The following is a 24,188-nucleotide window of genomic DNA, read 5'->3' as shown; positions in this document are numbered from 1 at the left end:
AACTCGGTTTCGAGGCTATTTGCCACGCGTTCGCGTGTTCCCGCTCATATTGCTCACGGTGCTACTTCCGAATAGTACGAGCGGCTTATACAGCTTCGCTGTCTTTGATGTATCAGTTGCTCAGAGTAGCATATATTTCGACGTTTATCTTTTTTATGGAAAGGGGGGGAGGGGTGTCCTTAGAATTGAGTCGGAACGAAATGAAAATAAAAACGAAAAAAAACGATATTTTTGACCGGAATGAAAACGTAACCGAAATATTATTTTTTGTTTCGGAGTTAATATTCTTCGCTTTTGGGCTCAAGGGGCAAGTCGGCAATCTGAAGAAAAAAAAACGTCGTCAAGGTACGTCAGAATTAGCGCGTACCTTAGGGGTCCGCATACGCGCGTATCTCTGACAGGTATTGGTATAGGAGAAATACCTTTAAATGCAACTCAAATCGACTGCATTCAATGCATCACCACAACCTGCTGAGAGAATTCTCTTTTGAATGGGTTCCAATTAAGACCTTCCCCTAATACGCTGAGCGTAGGTTATGCACTTTATTTAAAGAGCACACAGGCTCCTTTTGTGACCGGTTTGAAGCTTAGGGCAGGTGTCAGGGCTATGCTATGAAATTAACCATTGGCTGGAGGTCATCCTTTGGGTAGAGGTCAACTAGAAATATGCCTCCAAACTTTAATAAGCAAATGCCAAGTTTTAGTGCTGCTATATATCCATGTAACATGTTAAGCACTGCTGGTTTCTCAATAGCTGGCGGAGAATACTGGGCATCAGTTTTTTTTTTCTTTTTTAGCTAGTTTTCTGGACTGATGAAGGATTTTGATTCATCTTGTTAAGGAATATTAAATTGAGCGTTTTATTCGCTTCATTTTTCGGCGAAATGCCCGTAGGAGGAAAACTAACTTTCAATATGTTAAAGCTGCTGGGCAAATGAGCATTGGCATTTTCGCTCTGGAAGAATTTCTGCTACCAAGTGGCAACCACGCGTAGGAGGGACGCGGCAGCGCGCGGCAACTGGCTTTGTCGTATCGTATGCTGCAGCGCCACGCGAGGCGAGGCCATTTACGAACGTGAATTCGCTCATCGTCGGCGAAAACTGTTCGGCTTCTTAGTTTAGCCAATGCTCGGGAGTATCGCGCACCTCAGATGAGCAAGTGATAAAGACACTGACAAGGACGCGGTTTCTTGGCGCACGCGGAACGAATTTCGCTGCGTAACGTAACGTGGAAGCCGGCGCCGTAGCAGACGACGCGGAAAAGACGGCGCTCGTCGTGCTCACGGCACTTGCGCAGCTCCCTGTCAATTGGTTTCTGTACGAAAATAACGAATTACCGAAGCAGAGACTCGCAAGCACTAATAACTTGCTTTCCTTACCTTCATCGAGCCAGGGACCACTCCTGCACTCCCACAGTCTACACAGCCGACTACAAGTCTTGTGTTGGCCGGGTAGGCGTATAGTCCCTTTTTGTGAAGTTCTTCGAGCAGACGCGGTAGCCGTTGCACTACGTCTGCTCCCAGGTCAACCCTGCCAGGTCTTCTCATTTAACGCGATTTCAACACATGCCACATCTGAAAAATGGGCGAAGTACCGCGTAGTCACGGTTAAAGAATTAACACCTAAAAGTGAAATGAATGTTGAGAGTACGAAGGGGCAACAACAAAAAATTTTTCGTTCTAAGCACAGGCTGAAAAGTGACGCGCACCTCGGTCGTCTTGCAACTTAACCTTCTTGAAATTCAAAACGCAAATCGTAGCTGCTACGCAATTTATCTTTCTCGGCTGCTGCCGTGTTCATGAACATTGAAAGGTGGTAATATGACAACAAAAAACTTGTCACCGGAAAGCTCGCCAGCGTAACCAGCTTCTGCGCAGCAAGCAGTCAAATACCTTTGAAAATATGAACCACAAGTTTTCTACTCGTGGAAATAATGAAGAGCAACCGTTAACATATAAAGAAGGGAAATTTCCGTCTGTGCATCAGCTAGCATCAACCGGCTCATGAACAACTGTCAAGAAGTAGCTTCAGTTTTTCAAAAACACCATAGAAAAATGCGCCATGCTAAACCAAAAAGATATTCACTACAAAGCAACCGCGGAAGATCTTTCGTTTCGTCCTTTAGTTGTTTCGATAAGGATAGCGCTTGTTTCTTCATAGCGGCTACAGAAAAATTGTACTTACCTCCCGCGCTCTGGGAAATAGAAAAAAAACATGCCCTTGTCTTTTTCCCCGAGTTGCCACATTACACAGCCGCGTAGCACGCCGTGTGCCCTTTCCTCGGGTTTGCAAACGTTACCGGAACGTTCGCGGCCACTGAAATAAAAATTTTAACCGCAGGATATAAGAAAAACGCGCAACGTGCATAGAAAGCGGCAGGAGCAGACGAACAAAATGGCAGCGGAAGCGATAAGAGAGAAAGCGCCACCGTTTGGCGCAAGAAATGAAGCGTCTGAATAAAAATGTAGGGTGCCTAAAAAAGAAAATACCCGAAAACACATTTTATTTCTAACATAATTGCATCGCTTTACTTTATTACTATGTAGGTTGACAAGTTACAGCCGTATATGCAAAAGTTACTGAATTTTCCTTTGTTTTCCAGTGTAATGGCGACTCTTTAGTGCCGATACCATAACTAGCCCCACTGTCCACCCATCGGTACTATATGGCCATGGCTCCACTTCCGAGAGTGCAGTGGCCCGTTTCAGCTGAACAATGCGTCGTCCGCCAGGATTTTTTACCGTTTTGCAAGCAAAACTGATGTGCTTCGCTTCGATGGTGTCTTTGCGACAAGCGATTATCAAATATACGCAGTTGATGCAGTTATCTGGAACGTTTGAGCTTGGCGAAGCGGACCGCAAGTGACGCATAGCTAAAGCGGTTGATGGCGCCAAAGCTAATTTGAAGAGTAACTAGAGAATATCTGAGGGATTTTTTATAGTCTCAGTATTCCATAATATGAGCGAGCGATGGCTGAGTCAGCGTTCCTTCGTGTCTTTTCTTTAGTCCATAAGGTGTTGAAGTGACACTTTCTTTTGTTCTGTTGAGTTCCAAGCAAACACGCCCACAACTTCAAAGTATTATTACAAAAGATGAGACGTCATCACGTAACGTCCAGTGCGGTTACCAAAATTATATCGATTTCCCTCATGCACATACCCCAGTGCGGGATATATAAGCTTGGTCCATACCAGGTGGTGCTAAGAACCTTATTAAAAATCTACTCAGGTGAGGTCTGGCAGGCCCTATTCCTTGAATGGCACTTAACGAGGAGCGACCCTTCCGATCCAGGTGACGAGGGCTTGCTGTCGTTTTTGGTCTGGCGTTCTGAGCAGCTCTTCCCACGCATGTTGTGAAGGAGCTGGCAGGAGCGACCTAGGAGGCGGTAAACCCACGCATCCCCAAATAATGTGAATTTCGGTAGTCAATATTTTGTTTGTGCAGTTTTGCCATATTCGGTTCAATTGCCCGTTGTTAATTATGGCCAGCCTGGGCTGCGGAACGATTTAGTTTATGACGCAAGATAGAGGGTTGTGCTCGTGTGAGGCTTGCGTTTGGAGGCGGGTACATTCGCCTTTTGTCCCTGTAGTAGTTTGTTATTTCGTGGTATATCGTCGGTGCCTCATCCATAGGACCCGAGACTGAGGCGCACACCTCCCGGTTGATAAGACCTCGGGCTGCCCAGTGCGCTTCCTCATTCCCTTGATTCCACGAATGCGCAGGGACCCATACGAGTTCAATAGCCTTTTCGTTTGTGAAGTTCCGTAGGACTCGCGCCGAGCAGACGCCTATGCTGCCTCTCGAAAAGTTAGCGATTGCCCTTTTGGAGTCGCATGTGGCGGTTTGCAGGGAGGCATTCGGGATTGCCAAAGCAATGGCAGTCTCTTCCGCGTCCACAGTGGACGGTGGTTTTATGGTCGCGGCATTGAGGATACGTCCCTCCCCGGTCACGATGCTCACTGCGTAACTTTGGTGATTTTGCTTTGCCGCATCGACATACGCGGCGTGCTGGTCTTTTTGGTACCTTTCATGAAGGGCCTTGGCTCTGGCAGACCACCTCTTTGTCATGTCTCCTTGGAAGCCTGTTCTGATGTTCTTGGGTAGTGGTTTGATTGCCAACTTGCGTTTGATCGCAGCGGGTAATGTGGTTATTCCTGCTGAATTCGATGCAGCCCGACTTTACCCAGAATGACCCTGCCAGTTGGGATGCTTGAAAAGCGTTTATGGACCTCTATGAGTTATAGACCTCTATATAGCTCTATAAAAGATGTCGAGAACAAAGTTCGCGCATATTTATGGACATAGGGAGGGCGTCTCATCACTGCGCGATTGCTCTACCCCAGACGGCCGTGGCCCGACGCCTAGCTGACGCTCACCTATCCCGTCGTAACACGTGCTGCTTGCTACAGAGAGCCCATCCTAACTAAACGTCTCGGCAATTTTGAGAATAGACTCAAGAGACACAGCGCTTTCAAATCTCTCGGAGCTACTGACCCTCATTTTGCTGCGAACTACGGATGCGGTAATTTTCACAAACGCTTCTAAAGAGGAAGCAGCCCTGCTTCGGAATGTCGGCCTCATCAATTACCGAGTGGGATCAATGACAATATGCGTAGCGTGGTGACTGCGATACCATGATCGCAAGTTACTTCCAAACATCTATTCAAACAAGCCGGACAGCAGGTCACCAAAAGTGAGTGAAACTTGCAGCATATGATACTGTAGCGAACGCCCGTCACTTCGCCGTGCCTCGCCGTGGTGGTCATTTGCGCATAACTACTGACCGAGGCCGACAATTCCAAACCTGGCTTTTTCCTGCCCTGGCGAGACTGCTCGGCACGCACCTTCATAACAGCATGGCTTACCACCCACAGAGCAACGGCGTGGTCGAGCGTCTCCACCGACAACTGAAAGCGTCATTGATCGCCACGCTCCACAGACAGCACTACGTTTAAAAGCCACCCCTAGTACTACTGGTGTTGCGAACAACAATCAAGGATGGCCTCGGAGTCAGCGCAGCCGAGATGCTTTATGGGTCAACGATCCGCGTTCCAGGCCAGTTTTTCGGCACCTAACAAGGCACTCCGCAAACGGCCGCGCAGCATTTAGAGAGGCTACATACCTGGCTCGACCAACTTCGACCTACACCCCCACGTATCGCCCACGGGCAGGCTGTGCTTAGTTTCCCGAAAATGGACACGACCACGCAGGCCTTACTACGGCGTGACTCTATCAAGCCACCATTGACTCCTTACCATGAAGGCCCCTCTCGTGTGGTTTCGCGTTCAGAGAAAACCTTGAAGATTGACGTTCGCGGCAAAGAAGAGGCCGTGTCGTGCGACCGCGTGAAACCAGCCTATCTTAAACATTAATTCTTCATTCCTTCCGCCATTTACACCAAAGCCTCCGGCATTCCAGAGAGAGAGAGAGAGAGAGAGCCCTTGTAGCCACCGTCCGTCAGTCCGCCGTGCCTCGCCGTGGGAGTCATTGCGCCCTGCTCTTTTTCTAGAACCGAAGCGGCTGTCCGACTGGGGCGCGACCACAGCCAATCGGCAAACCTGCTTTTACTTTTGCATAAAGCCAATTGACTCTCCGTTCTCAAGATGTCAAAACGTGTATTCCTTGCCTCCGCTTGGGCGACAAGAAGTTTCTCGAAATGTGGGCTCGTCCTGCCGTGATTTTTGATGACTTGAACGCTCCACACACGCAGTGGGAATATCGACACTCGTCCAAGAAGAGAAAAGATCTGGCCGGCCTCATAGAAACGGCCGGCTTAACCCTTCTCAACGAGACGGCCTCACACACTAGAGTGGGTGCGGGCCCCCATAGGAACACCACACCAGACCTAACGCTATGCAGGAGCGCCGGGAGAATCACCTAGGAGAACGCCTTCGAGGACCTGGGGAGCGATCACAGGATACTCAGTATAGCCCTAGGAGAGGCCCGCGTCACGAAGGGAATAAAAAATAAGTTCCAGCTAGTAGACTGGGACGAATTCCTCAAAATCAGAGGCGTCAAAGAGCAGCGATCCATAAGAAACATAGAAGAATGGAACGGGGAGCTGCTACGAGACGTAGAAAAGGCCATGACCGAGATGGAGTGGGACGACTGGGGGGCTCGACGCGAACACGAAGACGACGACGACGGTGGTGGTCACTCTCCGCGGATGGACAGCAGGCTCGCACACCTCGTACAAGCCAAAAAATCCATCCAGAAACGTCTGCAAGGGCAAAAACACAATATAAATCTAAGGCGCAAAATCGCGGAACTAAACAAGAGCATCGAAACACACTGCGCCCAGTTATGCAATCAGGATTGGGACGAAGTATGCGACGCCATGAACGGCAACATCAACACGGGCAAGACGTGGAAGATCCTCAAGCACCTGCTCGAGCCGTCGGGCACGAAGACAGCGGCGAAAGCGGAAATGACCAAGCTCAGAAACAAGTACAAAGGACACATTCGTGAGATGGGTGATGAAATCGTCAAGCTGTACCTTGAGAGACATCCAGCCGTTGAACACCGGAACTACTCGGGCTCTCCCAACGAGGACCTCGACAGAGACTTCTACCAGCAAGAAATCAAGACGGTCCTATAGACCATCAAGACCAAGTCGGCTTCGGGCCCCGACAAACTGACCTAAAAGATGTTCCGGAACCTGGACGACCAGGCAACGAGCCGCTTGACAGACTACATCAACGAGTGCTGGCGGAACGGCGGGATACCCGGCGAATGGAAGAGGTCCGACGTGATCCTCATCTCCAAGCCGGGTAAATCCTTAGAAATACAGAACATGCGGCCGATCTCTCTCACTTCCTGCGTTGGTAAAGTGATGGAGCACGCTTGCCTGAGTAGAGTTAACGGCTGCCTGGAGTCAAACGACCTGTACCACAGCAACACTATTGGCTTCAGAAGAGGGCTCTCTACCCAAGACGCCATGATACAACTCAAGGAGCAAGTCATAGACACCACGGGGCGGAGCTTGAGGGCAATCTTGGACTTATCTAAAGAAGGCCTTCTACAGAGTCAAGCACGCGGCCATCCTCGACAGAATCGCGCAACTCGGCCTGGACGAACGAACGTACAATTACATCCGAAATTTCCTTACGGGAATAACAACCGGAATGAAGATGGACGAGGAGGAGAGTATGCAGGTGGACATGGGCAGCGCTGGCACACCGCAAGGGTCCGTCGTGTCACCGATGCTCTTCAACCTCGTCATGATCGGGCTATCGGAAATACTGGAGCGAATAGAAGGCACTAATCACACCGTTTATGTAGACGACATTACGATTTGGACCACGAAGGACGCAAGCGAGGGCGATATGGAGGACAGACTTCAAGAGTTGATGGAGGCAATCGAAAATCATCTGGAGGGCACCGGACTAGAATGCTCACCGGAAAAATCGGAACTGCTGCTCTACCGCCCCAGGAGGCTAGGCAAACCGTTCAGAGACGTAGCGGAACTACATAAAACTGGAATCAGATTAACCAAGAGGAAAGGCACGGAGATACCCATGGTCCAGAAGGTCAGAGTCCTGCGTCTCTGGATCGAAGCCTGGGGAAGAAACGCGGAAACTATAACGCGCCTGGAAAAGAAAGTCACCGCGACCGTTCGGCTAATACAGAAAGTCTCCAGCGACAGGAGCGGCTATAAAGAAACAAACGTCGTACGGCTCGTTCAGGCCTTAGCGATCAGCCACGTCGCGTACGTGGCGGCATTCGTCCACTGGAACAAGGCTGAGAAAGACAAGATCGACGCGCTCATTAGAAAAGCGTACAGAACGGCACTGGGTCTCCCCCAATACACAAGAAACGAAAAGTTACTGCAACTCGGGGTACATAACATGCTGGGGGAAATCGCGGAAGCACAGAGGATAGCTCAACTCGAACGACTCTCCAGAACCAAGGCGGGCAGAGAGATCATGGAAAAGATCGGCATAAACTACCACGGAATGAACGGCCCTAAGACGCAGATTCACCCCAGACGTCTGAGCCGCAATAAACACGGAAAATATCCCGAAGAACATGCACCCCGTGCACAATGTCGAGGGAAGAAAATGCCGCACGAAAACGTTTCACAAAAAGCACGGCGCGCGGGAGGAGGTGCTCTTCGTAGACGCCGCCCGGTAACCCCGAAACCGGGACGACAGTGGTGGTGTCGGCGCTGACAAAGGTAACTCCCTCTTCGCAATGGCGGTCGTATGCACGAAAGGAAAGACCGTGAATGCGGGCTCCGTAAGGACCAGATCGTTGGAGGCAGCGGAAGTAACGGTAATCGCACTGGCTGTAATCAACGGTCGGCAACAAGAAAGAACAATAATCAGCGACTCCAAGACGGCTATTAGGAACATTACAAAGGGCTGAGTCTCCACCGAGGCGGCCAAAATACTGAACCGCAGAGGAGAAGACTTCAAGAACGGCAAAATCGCACCCAAATACCTCAAATGGATCCCAGCACATATAGGAAAAGTAACCACGAATGCCCCTCCCAACCTCAACGAGAAGGCCCACCGAGCCGCGCGAGAACTAACCCACCGCGGCTCGGACAGTGACGGCAACATCCCATAAACTCCGGGAAAGGGGGAAGGAGTGCGGCGGAGGCGATGGAGAACACGGAGGAGGCGACGACGACGAAGCAGCGATAAAAGACGACAGGGACAGACATGGTCATGTACCACGACATACTGACACACTATACGAAACAAAGAGAAGCATACCCACAACTCCACAAACAACTCGACAGGTCTCAAGAAACAGATTGGAGAAGGTTGCAAACCAGAACGTTCCGAATGCCCAGACGCGAGTTGCAAGCTCTGCAAGCACGAACACGCAGACATGGCACACATCTTATGGAAGTGCACAAAGATCAGATCAATATATGTAGAGGACAACATAGAACCGGACCTTCTCGAGGAGCGATGGCTAAGCACTTTGACTAGCTCGGAACTACATGACCAACTATGGACTACTCACCGGGCCCGGGCAGCGGTGGAAAGGCTATGCTTCACCGCACATAATGCCCGGGTAACATGAGCCCGGGCTGGCAACCTCGCAGGTCCTTTTTCATTAAAGTTTTTCCTATCCGTCAGTCTTTTGGTGCTTAGCGCTCTTTTGACAGCCAGCGGTCCACGAGTTCCGCAGCGCGGGTTTTACGTCGCCTCGAGGAGGAGGAGGAAAAACCTTATTTGCTCTAATTGGTTAGAAATTAGCGGTGGCAGATGTGGTCGGCCGTCTTCACGGTCTTCTTCCCCATCTGCGCAGGGTCGACGCCCCTATTCCAGGGCACCACTGAGGGTGGCTACTCGGTGAGCGTGCCTTACTAGTCCATGCTGGACTTTCGGGTCGCTGCTGGGGAGCACCCTCTCCCACTGCTCCACCCTCGGGTCTTTTATTTCAAGGAATTGTTGATTCTGAACGCATCCCCATGTAATGTGATACCAGGAGCAAATGTCTCTATACTGGGTGGGAAACATCTTGCTTAATGTGTTTAGAGAGATGGCGCCTCGTTGAGTGGCGCCTCCTGCAGGCGCTCTTCTTCTAGCTGGGCAGTGCGCTCTGTCTCCCGGGCATCTTTTGATGCCCGTCGTGCTGTCGGGCCGCCTTTAACCCGTTTTCTTCTACCTGGGCAGCGTCCATACGAACCAGTGCCATGTGCTGTGGTGGGGTGCGCCGTTGCGAACGTGCTCTCCAACCAATCTGCTTTGCCGGCTGCCGTTTTATGCTTAGATGTACTCTCGATTACGGGAGAGCCAGAAATTTTTATTCAGTGCGCACTTGTTCGGCTGGCTTTGCGTGGCTCTGCCTGCAGAGCGGGAACGCTAAAACAAATCGCGCACTTCACGTGTTGGGCGACCTTGGTTTCAATCGCGTAGCGCGATACCGTTTCCTAACCTTTTCCTTCCTTCAAGTTTCCAGTAATAGCGGGAGGTATCGCATGCTAACGTTGAAGAGGGAGAGTCGGCCCATAACAATGGGTGAGTTTACTATCTCCTTTGACTCTCTAATTTCGAATTCGTCAAATCGCAACGCTGCGCACCGGGGCGCCCCAATACGCCATTTCATCCAATCATTGTCGCTCCAGGGAGCTCCGGTGCGAGCTGGTGTGATTTGCCGAATTCGCCATGAATTTAAGTCAAGAGCTTTTCTCTCGACCACAGAGCGTTCAATTGAACTAGGACGAGCAGCAACCAAGAAACGACATTGCCGTACGCCAAAAGCATGACAGCATGACCTTCGAGATCTCAGCCTACCACGCGTTTGAAACAGCAGAGCGCTAAAATCTCGGAGGCCGTGCAAACTGGCGCACATGCTTTCGAAGTTTTATGAAGCTCAATAGCGCTTAATAAAAATATAACGCTTGTGCATAACCTACTACCATGAGCAAGCCATCACTAAATACAAAGTAGTCCCTAGATATAATTTCCCCACGTCTGTCGCTGGAGAAGTGCAAATCGACGGACTATTGTGTGCGCTTTCCGAGTTGTGCTGTCCGTGGCAATAAAACCACTAGAGTCCTTTTATCAGTGTCCTTTTATACTTATTAAAGGACTCTGGTACCACATAGGCTACGAGCATGGCTACATGGGCTACAAAATGTGTTTTCGCTACTCTTAGCAGGAAAAGCTCGATGTCTTCACGCGGCAACACTGTGTGAGCCGCCGCCGTCGCAATCATGTCAAGGCGTTCTATCAACACAGCCGACTTAAAAATAAGTGTTTTCCGATCTCGGTGTACTGTTCCGCGAGTGTCATCGCGTAGATTCTGATGTTTTTTGTGTAAAAAGTGGCCGAAAAGTCATGGTCAGTTTGGCAGACCACGAAACGTTTGAGGTAGGTTCATTCCGTCCTTCTCGCCGATGGCTCGTGCAGTGATTCGATATTTTGTTTCGTTTCTTCGTCACCAAATTGTGCAGATATGTCAATTGGAATGGCAGTGCACTTACCACAAAGTGACAGCCTAAAATGTTATTGAAGCACTAAGGATGACGCCAGTTTAACTCCTCCCTGACGATCAATTTTTCTTGTTTTAATTTTTGATATTTGTTTCTCAGTTCGACGCTCACGCTGGATCATCGCTCGACTGACCGCCGTATCATCTGCGCGTAAGGTCGGCGCATCATCTGCAATACTGTGCTTATCATATTACAATGTTATCGCTATAGCAACTGTGCGGTCACAGTTCAACTCTGGCGCGTCGATCGCTTGCTTACAGTTCAGGCAGCTTTGATCGAAAGAGCTTTGATTCGGATTCTAGCCGGTGGTTTGTAGAAGCTCAAGTTGTTTAGAGGGACACCTGATGCATGTCAAGCATGAAGGGGATATGGGAGTACTTAATGCAGCGCGACGACATCATGGTACGCTATTTTGTTATGGTATCTGCGTGCTACGTTAAATAGTAGCTGGTTATCGGGCGTGCGTCGTGTTTCGGAAGATACCAATGCGATGCAGCCGAGACATTGAGTTCCACCAGAGAGGTGGAACATCTTTGGAATTCTTGCAGTGCTGCTCGAGTGTATTTTATTAACCTTAAATTCGTGACTCGCGTGCCGCCGCATGTGACAGCACCGCTTAAGGAATGTACCATAAAAGATTTAGCTTCTTGTCAGACTAAATTTATGGATGCTACAATGCGTTTGAGCAACGTGGGACTCTTCTGTTTCGTAAAACAGTGTTTCGCGAGCGACGCACAGTTTTATTTTGAAAGCGACTAGAAACACTGCACTTCGTCAATGCTTAGCAAAATGCCGTTCATAGTATCTGTGTGACATAACAAAGGTGCACGAATTTGTGCATCCTACAGGGAACGGACAGTCACGTCACTGATCGCAGACCTATTCACTGACTTGAGGGTCGTATTGCAGCAACATGTCTGTACTTCATTTAGTCTGTGAGTCAACTTCGTGGTTTTCCTATTTTGCAGGCTTCCATGGCAGACAGTGCAAACTTTATGTACAAGGATGCAGCACCCCTTGTGAACCCGGTCTCAGCACCTGAACTCGAGCCACCTTTCAGGATTGTTAGAAGCTCAGCAGCTATCATCTTTCAGGGTCTGAGTCTTGTAAGTGTTGTCTGAAACACGGCCAGTCAATCAAACAAACAGTCAATCATTATTACGCCTTAAAACCTGTCTTGTTTCACATGTGTGCTATTTCTCATGTGTTTATTTTCCCTTGTGCATTTAGTTTTATTGTTCTTTGTTTCAGTGCAGTTGTATTTGCTTATGTAGGCACATACCAGAATAAGGGGCAGGCTGTTAGTTTAACACTGTGCTGTGCTGCCTTCTTGTGTCCTCATCCCTAGATCTGCTTCAGTGTCATGATTACTATATTTTTCGATGGAGGCGAAATGCGAAAACACCCGTGTGCTTAGATTTAGGTGCACGTTAAAGAACCCCAGGCGGTCGAAATTTCCGGAGTCCTCCCCTACGGCGTGCCTCATAATCAGAAAGTGGTTTTGGCACGTAAAACCCCATAATTTTTTTTTATTACTATATTTTTCATACCACCAGTGTTGCCTAATATGGTGTTGCGTGTTTATCTTGAAGTATGCTCATTGTTAGATTTTTGTGGGGGGAAAGTTATCAAAATTGTCTGGCATTGAATCTTCGCTGAAAGATGAAACTGTGGCACTCTTTGACCACCATCTTGTGCCATAAAAGGCCAGTTGTCATCATCAGATGGGGCTATTTTTATGACTCGCTATATTTAGTGACAGATTGGTGCGTCTTGCTGAATTATTCAATATTTTTTAACCAATAAACTTTAACTGATTAATGGTGAAGATCACTTGTACGGCCATTCGACTTAACCAACCCTTTGCTTTCCGAAGCAGAAGTCATGATTGATCACATTATCTTTAACCCTTTACCAGTTGTTCTCACATATATGCAACTTTTCTGCTAAAGGTAGTCTACACATTAACAATATGCTTTTTCACGCAGGTGCTGGTTGTGTATTTGTGACAAATCAGGCTTTGTGCCCTGAACATGCACCACAGTTTAGGAGCAATAAATTGACAGCTGGACACCACTGCATTAAACTTCAATCTATGAGGGGCTGTCAAATGCAACAGATAATTATGCCCAAGTTTTGTGGTATAATGAGTCTGAAAACATCTATTCGTCTACATCCTGGAGGTCACTGAACACACAAATATTCTGAAGCCATTTACTTTTTCACTTTGGTGCATGACATTTGACGTTTGCACCATTGAATGTATGCAGTAGCACAGTGTGTAGCGATCTAAAAATTGCTTTTTACTTAAAGGGCCCCTGAAACAGTTCGGACAAATTTTGTAGACGCGTAGGGTACAGCTTAAGTAGAACATTCGCAGCAAAATTTAAGTGAAGCGTTACGTATTAATGGAGCTACAAGCGATTAGAAGTTACTTTCCTCCCTAGCCATGCTTTTCCTCCTCAACTCATTCGTCGAGCAATCGGGGCTAAGCTCCGCCTTCACTGGGTCTGCGTCACGATGCGACGTCATATTGTCCACTTCTGGTTGTTTTGGAGCCCGACCCCGCCCATGCGAAACCTCTCCGCTAGCCGCTTGGCCGTCGACCCCAAGCGAGAGCTATCGAAGCAGCGTGCATTGCGAGCATTCTGTCGCAGCGCCAAACGTGTCTTGTATTCTGGTAACCACACACTATACTGAAAGTTTCGACGGAACGGTGGAGGCATAAACTCAAGCTGATGAAGGAACTTTAGCATAGACGTACGTGAGCTTTCTGATCGGTCTCCACGGTCCAGCCACCCGTTGGCGCAGAGCTTAACCAGCCAAAGAAAGAGCTAGTATTGCTCTAACCAAGTGTAAAACATTTTAAACATTTACAAAAACAACGTGTTAACGACTACACTCCTGCGAAAAATTTATACCAGCAGCAAAGAAATATACATTTTGTTAATGCTACTGTGTCTGGTTGAGCTCTGTGCCACCAGGTGGCTGCACCGTGCAAACCATTCACATTTGCGCTTCTGTTCATCCCATGAAACGACACGCAAGGGGACATGGCCAGGCCCTGTCCCCTTACGCTTGCGTTTAATTACCGTAAACCGGACTCTCGAAACGCTATTGCGTTAGTAATCTTCCTGTGTGAAGTGACGGCCGCAATCGCGAAAATCCTGGCACCGATCGGATAGCGGCAGTCCGATGCGCTGCAGCCAGTCCGCTCGTCTACTGGCTTGCAAAGTGACACGATGTCGCAGCGTGACGTATTGCCAGTCGCTACGTTTGCAGTCCACCACAACGCAACAAAGTCGAATCATAGCGCTCGCGAAAAAACAGACCGACACTGACGGCGGAGCTCTCGTCAAAGATGGAGCGCGTTGTAACGCAAGCAGACGACACTTGCTGTGTGCCGGAAGTGCTTAAGTGCACGGAAAAATTGTTCTTGTGCTTTCCCTTTATGTTACTTTCTTTTTACAAAAACAAATTAACTAACATTCCAACTATTACGAACATCATTTGTTTACCATCAAGTAGGAAAAAATTATCAATCTCGCGCCCTGGTCAGCCAATCGGATAGCTCGCCCCTCTGACGTCATATGGGTGATTTCCATCATATGGGTAGGGGCGGCTTAAAATTCCGCCGCGCAGTATGCTGCGATCGGCAGTGATGTGCATTTTTAAAACCTTATAATAAATTACACACTTTACGCGGAACACTTAGATGCGTCAATTAATGATCAGAAGGACGTACTCTAACGACTCAGTACATTTGTAGAAAATCATCAAGATCGTTTCAGGGTCCCTTTAATAAAATTAATGCTGGGTCGATCTAGACAATAATCACTTTTCTGCCAGAGTATAAAAGTGATGGTACTTTAGCTGTCATTGCTTATGTCATCCTAATTGTTCCACTGTGGTGGACACCTTCATCAAGCCCATCGATTCTGTCAGCTTGAATGATGCATGCTGGAATGAAGCAGGCTGGAGACAAGGCAGTGGGGGAATATGGCATAGGCGCTAGGAATAGCAGGGGAGAGTTATTAGTAGAGTTTGCGGAACAGAATAATATGAGGATAATGAATACCTTCTTCCGCAAGCAGAATAGCCAAAAGTGGACATGGAGGAGCCCGAACGACGAGACTAGAAATGAAATAGACTTCATACTCTGCACTAACCCTGGCATCATACAAGATGTGGACGTGCTCGGCAAGGTGCGCTGCAGTGACCATAGGATGGTAAGAACTCGAATTAGCCTAGACCTGAGGAAGGAACGGAAGAAACTAGTACATAAGAAGCTGATTAATGAGTTAGCGGTAAGAGGGAAAATAGAAGAATTCCAGATCAAGCTACAGAACAGGTATTCGGCTTTAACTCAGGAAGAGGACCTTAGTGTTGAAACAATGAACGACAATCTTGTGGGCATCATTAAGGAGTGTGCAATGGAAGTCGGTGGTAACTCCATTAGGCAGGATACCAGCAAACTATCGCAGGAGACGAAAGATCTGATCAAGAAACGCCAATGTATGAAAGCCTCTAACCCTACAGCTAGAATAGAACTGGCAGAACTTTTGAAGTTAATCAACAAGCGTAAGACAGCTGACATAAGGAAGTATAATATGGATAGAATTGAACATGCTCTCAGGAACGGAGGAAGCCTAAAAACAGTGAAGAAGAAACTAGGAATTGGCAAGAATCAGATGTATGCGTTAAGAGACAAAGCCGGCAATATCATTACTAATATGGATGAGATAGTTCAAGTGGCTGAGGAGTTCTATAGAGATTTATACAGTACCAGTGGCACCCGCGACGATAATGGAAGGGAAAATAGTCTAGAGGAATTCGAAATCCCAAAGGTAACGCCGGAAGAAGTAAAGAAAGCCTTTGGAGATATGCAAAGGGGGAAGGCAGCTGGGGAGGATCAGGTAACAGCAGATTTGTTGAAGGATGGTGGACAGATTGTTCTAGAGAAACTGGCCACCCTGTATACGCAATGCCTCATCACCTCGAGCGTACCGGAATCTTGGAAGAACGCTAACATAATCCTAATTCATAAGAAAGGAGACGCCAAAGACTTGAAAAATTATAGACCAATCAGCTTACTGTCCGTTGCCTACAAACTATTTACTAAGGTAATCGCAAATAGAATCAGGAACACCTTAGACTTCTGTCAAGCAAAGGACCAGGCAGGATTTCGTAAAGGCTACTCAACAATAGATCATATTCACACTGTCAATCAGGTGATAGAGAAATGTGCGGAATATAACCAACCCTTATATATAGGTTTCATTGATTACGAGAAAGCGTTTGATTCTGTCGAAACCTCAGCAGTCATGGAGGCATTACGGAATCAGGGTGTAGACGAGCCGTATGTAAAAATACTGAAAGATATCTATAGCGGCTCCACAGCCACCGTAGTCCTCCATAAAGCAAGCAACAAAATCCCAATAAAGAAAGGCGTCAGGCAGGGAGATACGATCTCTCCAATGCTATTCACAGCATGTTTACAGGAGGTATTCAGAGACCTGGATTGGGAAGAATTGGGCATAAAAGTTAATGGAGAATACCTTAGTAACTTGCGATTCGCTGATGGTATTGCCTTGCTTAGTAACTCAGGGGACCAATTGCAATGCATGCTCACTGACCTGGAGAGGCAAAGCAGAAGAATGGGTCTAAAAATTAATCTGCAGAAAACTAAAGTAATGTTTAACAGTCTCGGAAGAGAACAGCAATTTACAATAGGTAGCGAGGCACTGGAAGTGGTAAGGGAATACATCTACTTAGGACAGGTAGTGACGGCAGATCCGGATCATGAGATGGAAATAATCAGAAGAATAAGAATGGGCTGGGGTGCGTTTGGCAGGCATTCTCTGATCATGAACAGCAGGTTGCCATTATCCCTCAAGAGAAAAGTATATAATAGCTGTGTCTTACCAGTACTCACCTACGGGGCAGAAACCTGGAGGCTTACGAAAAGAGTTCTACTCAAATTGAGGACGACGCAACGAGCTATGGAAAGAAGAATGATAGGTGTAACGTTAAGGGATAAGAAAAGAGATTGGGTGAGGGAACAAACGCGAGTTAATGACATCTTAGTTGAAATCAAGAAAAAGAAATGGGCATGGGCAGGACATGTAATGAGGAGGGAAGATAACCGATGGTCATTAAGGGTTACGGACTGGATCCCAAGGGAAGGGAAGCGTAGCAGGGGGCGGCAGAAAGTTAGGTGGGCGGATGAGATTAAGAAGTTTGCAGGGACAGCATGGCCACAATTAGTACGTGACCGGAGTTGTTGGAGAAATATGGGAGATGCCTTTGTCCTGCGGTGGGCGTAACCAGCCTGATGATGATGATGATGATGATGATGATGATGACGATGATGCATTTAAATGTCATTGCACAATCCACATCAAGTCCACGAGACTTTGCGCAACAATAATTTTGTGGCGTTTACTTACAGTAATTGTTATTTGTTGGATGACAGCTTGAAAAAACTCGGTGCCCTTCCATTCTGTGAAGAAGGATGACCAGCCTGTGTATGTAGACCTCTTAATGGTGAACTGCACATTCGCAGCAGGCCGGTCCGACATTGCACTATCATAGGGATCAGCGCACATATGGGGAGTGCTTAAAGGGACACTAAAGGTTACTATGAAGTCAAGTTAAAGTGATAAAGCAATGCTCTAGAACGTCTAAGGCGTCAATATAATTGCGAACAGAGCTTTAGTAACCGAGAAATTGAAGTAAATGCATGACACGATTTGAGACCCCCCAGCGACATTACGGTTCTAGTCCGATGACGAAGGCAGTCCTCATCATAATTTATGTCACTAGTACTCAACTGCTGGAATTAAAAAGATAATTTCATTAGATTATAAGACGGAAGAAAATGCTACTTGTCTACTTCTGTTCGATTCTAAGAAAAAATACCATTTTGACATTACCCTTCAGTAGTATGGGTGGTCGAAAGGTTTCGTTTTCGCTCGACTCTGTGCTGCATGCGCTTTGGAGTTTCAGTTGTTTCGTTATTGCGTCGTGCTGCGCTGGTTCTGCTGGCTCACGAAACTTGCATTTGGAACAAGCAGCGAGAATGCTACGTCTACGTGATGTCTTGGGATGCGCGAACGGTCCGCAGAACTTGGCCAAGGGCAGCTGCAGCGGCGAATCCAATGTTACTTATCACTGTGTGCAACGAGTGATCCTCTTCATTCGAAGTGGTTAAGTGCCATACCTCTGCCACAACGCGTTGGCAAAGAGCCGAAAAATCGCATAGTGTGCTCGCTGCACTTTTGTCCAGAGGATTACGAGTTCAATGCCGACTTACTGAAGTCGTGTGGAGTGCCTTTCAAAGCAGTGCTTTCCTGTAGCGCTGTTCCGTTGGTCTTGCCTGCATTCTCCGAAGCACAAGAAGAACTGCAGGTTGAGGACGGGGTGGTGAGTGCGGCATTTGGTTTTCACAAAGGAAAAGCTACAAATGTGCGAATATGTACAGCAATGACATACAGTTGCCGTCGTAGATGTACACGACGCCGCAGCACGAGCCCTCAGTAGCAGGTCACGTTCGTCAGTGCTTAAATAGCTGAAGTCGAGCCCAGCATCGCGAGCAGCCAATGTGTCGTTGTCAGGGTTGTCCATTTGCAATGAGCGTCAAATTTGGCGTCATAAAATAAAGAACCAGCTTATCGTCACGCGCTTTCCTTCCGCTAACCAGCACAGTTCCGCTTTCGCACTGCTGTCGGCTCTGTCTTGGCTCTGTTTCTGGCCATGCCTTTGCGTTTTGCGCAGAAAAGCCGTAGCACCGTCTGCAGGCGCCGTTTTACTCATTGACGGCGCAACGTCACTATGAGACTATGATGTCGCCGCTCCTCGATCGGAGGGCGGGCGATTTGAACTTCGCTAGAGGTACTACATGGATGCTTCAGAACGCATTTTCTCTTAAGATAAGTCTCATCTTCACATGAAACAAGCATTTCAAGGTTTCGGGGATTGTATTTCAACAGTCCATGTTGACTTAATATTAACCTTTACTGTCCCTTTAACGCATGCTGCACCTCTGCCACGGGTTGGCTTGGTTTTGTACTGTCGTTGGGATCGGCCCATATATGGAGAGTGCTTAACACCTGCTTCACCTCCACCGCGAGTCGGCCCAGTATTGCACCATCTTTGGTATCGGCCCACGTATGGTGAGTGCTTAACGCCGGCTTCACCTTCGCCACGGGTCGGCCCGGTATTGCACTATTTTCGGTATCGGCCCACATATAAGGAGTTTTTGTCTGCACATCGACACGATCCTGAGAGAACTAGCCTTTAACAGCTTTGGTGTAATTCGCTGTAAAATTGGTTACATCTTTGTGTTTCTTAATTAATTAATGACGACAAGCGTGGGAGCATTGGCACGAGTGCGTTTGTGCGGTAACATCGAGGGACGCCAGCGAGCCAGCTGTGGAAGAAGACGACACAGAAGCCACTCCTGATGATGATAGTTTTGTGTCGACACATGGACACAATCCTGGTGGAACTAGCCCTTAACAGCTTTGCTGTAAAAATGTATATAAAGTATCAGATCTCTGCACCCCTGCTGAAGCAGGGAAAATTGATAGCAAGGAGAGGAAAGACAGGGAGATAAACGAGACGAGCATCCGGTTTGCTACTGTACACAGGGGTAAGAAAGTGGGGTCAATAGAACGGAGGAGAGAGCACTCTGTGCTAGCTGGAGGATGTACGGTGGACTATAAATGGTCATTCAAGCCGGGGCACTTTCAGAACTGCTCAGACATGCGAATAGTATTTAGTGCTAGCAATTGATGTGGCCATGGCTCCAGTATTTATTACTCGTAAAATGACTCGGGAAAGGACGTGTAGACTAGCCGGTCTAAAGTTGTCTGAAGAGGAAGATGTTAGACGTCATATGAAAGACAGGTACACAACAGGTGCTTGCGCGTACAGGAGTTGCAAACTGGAGTGCCAGGTGTTGCAGTATGACGTGAATAAGCATTTGCAAATGCCACTCCCAGTCACAAGCGGTACGACAGTGTTGCTTCTCAGTGGGAGAGACTAGTTGACACTTGAGGACAAAGCTAAGAGAAAAGTTGTTGCTGTTCTCAGAGTTGGAACTCAAAGCAAAGAGGTAGCTTGTGAAGCTGTTTCCTTTAGCTGCTGTTCACCTGACAACACATGTCACTGACTGGAGATGGACAGCACTTTCCAATGACTCATACAACCAAGGCGTAAGGGTCAAACTGTTTCCAGTTGCACAAAGTATAGTGGCAAGTGTGTTTGTGCAAAAATTTCCAACTGCCTAATGGAATTTCGTGAACCACAGGACATCTGTAAAACTATTGCAGCATTGCCCTTTGGTTGCCACTGAGAAAGTTTCCTTTAGGTATGGCTTTATACTTCAGAGTAAACAAATTTTAACAGCTTTAAGCATGAGTGTTTCATTGGATTATTGCTTTTGCAGTAATCTAAGTGTGCAGTGTTTAAAGTGAACAGCTGTCTTTGAGAGCTGGGTGCATTTTTCCGTATCTGGTTGCCTGTTGGGGAATGCCCATTCGTGTGTGAAGGGCTGGCCACATAACTTCACGAAAAACTCTGAGGAGGTGTCACCAACTTGTGGGTGACACTTTCTCACACGTGCACATGTTAAATGGTTCATTGCCAGGTGATGACGACTATATCATTACTTCTCGCATTTGTTCCGCAATCTTGGCAATGTTCACCTTGCATCGGGTACATAGAAAGACATCATGTGGTTTACGCTGCAGCAATAAAAGCATAAGCAGTTTAGTGGAAAATTGCATGTCTTGATAACACCTAAAGAAAAGCTTTTAAATAAAAAAAATTACAACTGATTTACCCGCTGGAAATCTTTGCCCTTGCTTGTCCAAAAGCATTATGCATCATCCTTTAATTGCAAAAACACCATTAAAGCCTTAAACATGCCATCTTCATAGTATTGCCGGTTTATTCAATGCATTTAAGTGATTCTCAAAGTTGCGTAGAAAATGCAGCTGGGCCAGAAAGCTGTTCACTTACCTAAATAACCAGCTTTGATAGTTCCTGCATAATTTTCTTTACTGGAGCATCAATTGTCACAAATGTGCAACATAGCAGAAAATTTGCATGTTATTTTGCTTGCACTCAGCTTTGTTTCTTCAGATTATGCCACCTTCATAAAACGAATTCGGATGCAAATTATTTAGCTCTGGCTTTCGTAAATCTGGCATTACTGTTTAATTTTGCTGTATGATATTTATGCGAAAGTTTAATAGAAAATGCAACATGAAAACAAGAAACGAGGACAGGTACAGAATGATCAAGTCTAACCCTCGCCTTTTTGCTTATAGTATTTGCATTTCCTTTGGGCTCATGCTTTAATGTTGACTTTTGCATACATCTTTCAGTCCAGATTGCTATGTTGACATAACTTCAGAGGTGAGACTGTGCAGCATGGCCAACGTGGACAATATGGTAACAAAGTAACAGCATGGACAGATGATGAAAAGGAAGAAAATGTGATGATCAGCCCTGTTCTATTTCATTGTATGTGTGGGAAATCCCATTTCGCTTATGATTTGCCACGTTACCCTAGCCATTGAATTCTTTATTCATTGGGAATCTTTGTTTTGGGCGGGGCGGGGGAGGGGGAGGGCTGGTTCTCTGGACATCTTAAATTATAGTGTGTGTGAGAACCTGCAGTTGTCATGGTTAATGCTTGCTAGCTAAATATTGCTGACCCTTTTCTTGTAGTACTATGGTTTGCCCCTCTTGTAGTGTTCCAGAAGTTCTTTTTTCCTGTCTGTGAATTAAACTAAAGGCATTAAGCATTCATTATTTTGTGAAAAGATTTTATCAAAGTTCTTTTTTGTGTTTTCCCATTTCTTCTCAAAGAGAGAGTAGCTGCTCCTGGCAAAGCTTTTAACAGCTGTGTCATTTGGCTGAAGGGGTCAAAACGTGCTTGCTCATGCAATGTGCATTCCTACTGCCGCTTTTCAAAAAGATCATGTAGTGAAGAATCTGATCATTTATACAGTAATTTAAAGACCTCTAATTGTTTTAACGCTGGTTAGTGCCTTAATGCAGTTCATGACAATCGAGTGAGTTCATATGGAAGGATTTTATTCACTCATGCATTGTTTTGTTTCATTATTCATTCAGGTTGCTGTGGCTGGGTTGAGCTTTGTGTTGCCTGCGGTATCCAGTGAGAGCAACCGTTCTCCCACTGATGCCTATTCAGTTATCTTGTACGCACACACCTGCCTGTGGGCGTCCATGACACTGATCGACTCCTACCTGCGCCACCAGCACAACATCCTCCACTGCAGTGGATACATATACTACTACCAGCTCACCAGACGCCTTCGTCGAGCAAATGTGTACATTGTGTCAGCAGGTATGTGCACATTAAATGCAGCTGTACCTCAAATGACTGCCTTGATGAAGTTTTTAATAATGCGTTGCAGAAGTAGCAGCATGTCATCTTTCCACGACGTGATCATTCTTTCAAAATTAAACGCGTAAAGTGCCATTCATCCTCTCATGAAAACTCTTCATTCCTTGCATGATCATTCAGTGGAAAAATTTGGCATTGCACATCCCCTCAGAAACTAACACAAAAAAAAAAGAAATCCAAGATTTACTTAGCTGTGATGGAAATGTATATTAATATTTTGTTGATTGTTCTTTTGTTCCTCCTTTCCTCTCATATGATGCTTCATGTTTTCATTGCTGTTTTTTTATCGTTGCATTGTTGTTTGCTCTTCCTAATATGTACAGCATTATTAATGATTGTATCATGCCCCTCCTCCCTTTGTAATACCCTCTGCGTGAGGGCCTTTAGTGGCAACATGAATGAATAAATAAGTAAATAAATAAAAACGCCTGTTCAGTGACAAAAGAAAACATTCCAGCAGGAACCACCGAAGGTCAATGTCAGAGTCAGGGCTAGTATTTTAGCTGCCCAGCTGCATTTGTTTAGCTGTACTTTTCATGTAAAAAGTGTGGGGCCTGGTGCTTGCCCTCCTCAACTCTCTACTTCTCCTATGTGCATGACATCACTGCTTGCACCAACCAATCTTGCAGCTCCCTCTCTCTCCTCTGCGCATGCACTTGCTCATCCTCCACGTTCGGCTTTGTCCTCCTGTGCTTCGTAGTTTTCTTCTTACTTTCATCCTTTTCACCCTTGGCTCTCTCTGCCGCATTAATTCACCATCTGCTAACTACAGAAACTTGGCAAAAAAAGCTAACGAAAGTTATGAAAAAGTAAGAACTAAATCTTTCTGCTATCACTTAGAAGTGACAAGCACAGGCAGACATACAGGTGGTGAAGAACTTCAGTACACTTCAACCCTGTGATATCAAAAGCCTGTGACAATGAAATCCTCACAACAAATAATTTCCGTGTCTATACTGAAATTCCATAGAGTTCAGTGCACATCATATGTCTTGACAATAAAATATCACTAAACGTCAATCGTGCATTAGCAAAAGCTGCCAGAACATGAGTCCTCATATTATCTATCCATGTAATGCTAGCAGGGCCTAAAAAGCACTGAAATGCATTTCCTGTCCACTTAAATTGTGTAAAATAGTGCCACAGCACACTTGTGTGACCATTGCCATTTTTGTTTACAAAAGCAGCGAGTCACTAGAAGTGATTATATGCCCTAGATACATGCCATAGCCGCTAACGCTTGGCATACCATTGCGCGGTGCATACTCTGCAACTGAGTGTGCATCGAAGTTAGCCTGTGGAGCTGGGAAAATAAGTGCAGTAAAAACAAGGAACTCCATGCACCGCCAACATGGACTTGTTTCTGGCGCTTAAGATGGAGATCACAGCGTGGGCTCCCACACCTGTGGCCATAATTTAGAACTGAGGCTATGTTGTGTCCCCGAAAGTGATTGTCACAAATTATGGCCTCTGCTTCAAGCATGTCGTTTCAGTAATATGCTGGATTCAGCATTATCAAACAAAGATATGTCTGAAGGTGCAAACTGTCAGTTGATCATTTCTGCAAGATTTCACATGACTCGGCACCGGACGTGTGAGCGTCTACAAGCAACAGTGTTCCTCCGGTGCTAAGCGCATTGTCTTGTCACGACGCCAGGAGTGCTGTCACTCGTAGATGAGAATGTATCCGGTGCTGAGTGACACAATATGCAACAAAAGTTATCATATTCCTCTAAAGGGATCGACTGAGGATACTGCTCCATGTCCGTGCCATCAGCACAGTGCTGCTGTC

General features: G+C 46.7%; 1 protein-coding gene across 1 annotated transcript in view; it reads left to right on the top strand.

Moving 5' to 3' along the window:
* The first annotated feature begins 10,637 nt into the window (after positions 1-10,637).
* Positions 10,638-24,188, top strand: part of LOC142582807 (transmembrane protein 192) — a 30,597-nt gene continuing 17,046 nt past the window's right edge. Inside the window, exons 1-3 of the mRNA XM_075692857.1 lie at positions 10,638-10,831; positions 11,922-12,059; positions 22,102-22,336. Coding sequence (XP_075548972.1) covers positions 10,799-10,831; positions 11,922-12,059; positions 22,102-22,336 — 406 coding nt within the window. The 5' untranslated portion in view covers positions 10,638-10,798. The remainder of the gene's footprint in view (positions 10,832-11,921; positions 12,060-22,101; positions 22,337-24,188) is intronic.

This window comes from Dermacentor variabilis, chromosome 5 (genome assembly GCF_050947875.1).
Source record: "Dermacentor variabilis isolate Ectoservices chromosome 5, ASM5094787v1, whole genome shotgun sequence".
NCBI classification, from domain to species: Eukaryota; Metazoa; Arthropoda; class Arachnida; order Ixodida; family Ixodidae; genus Dermacentor; species Dermacentor variabilis.
This window is presented reverse-complemented; position numbering and strand designations above follow the sequence as displayed.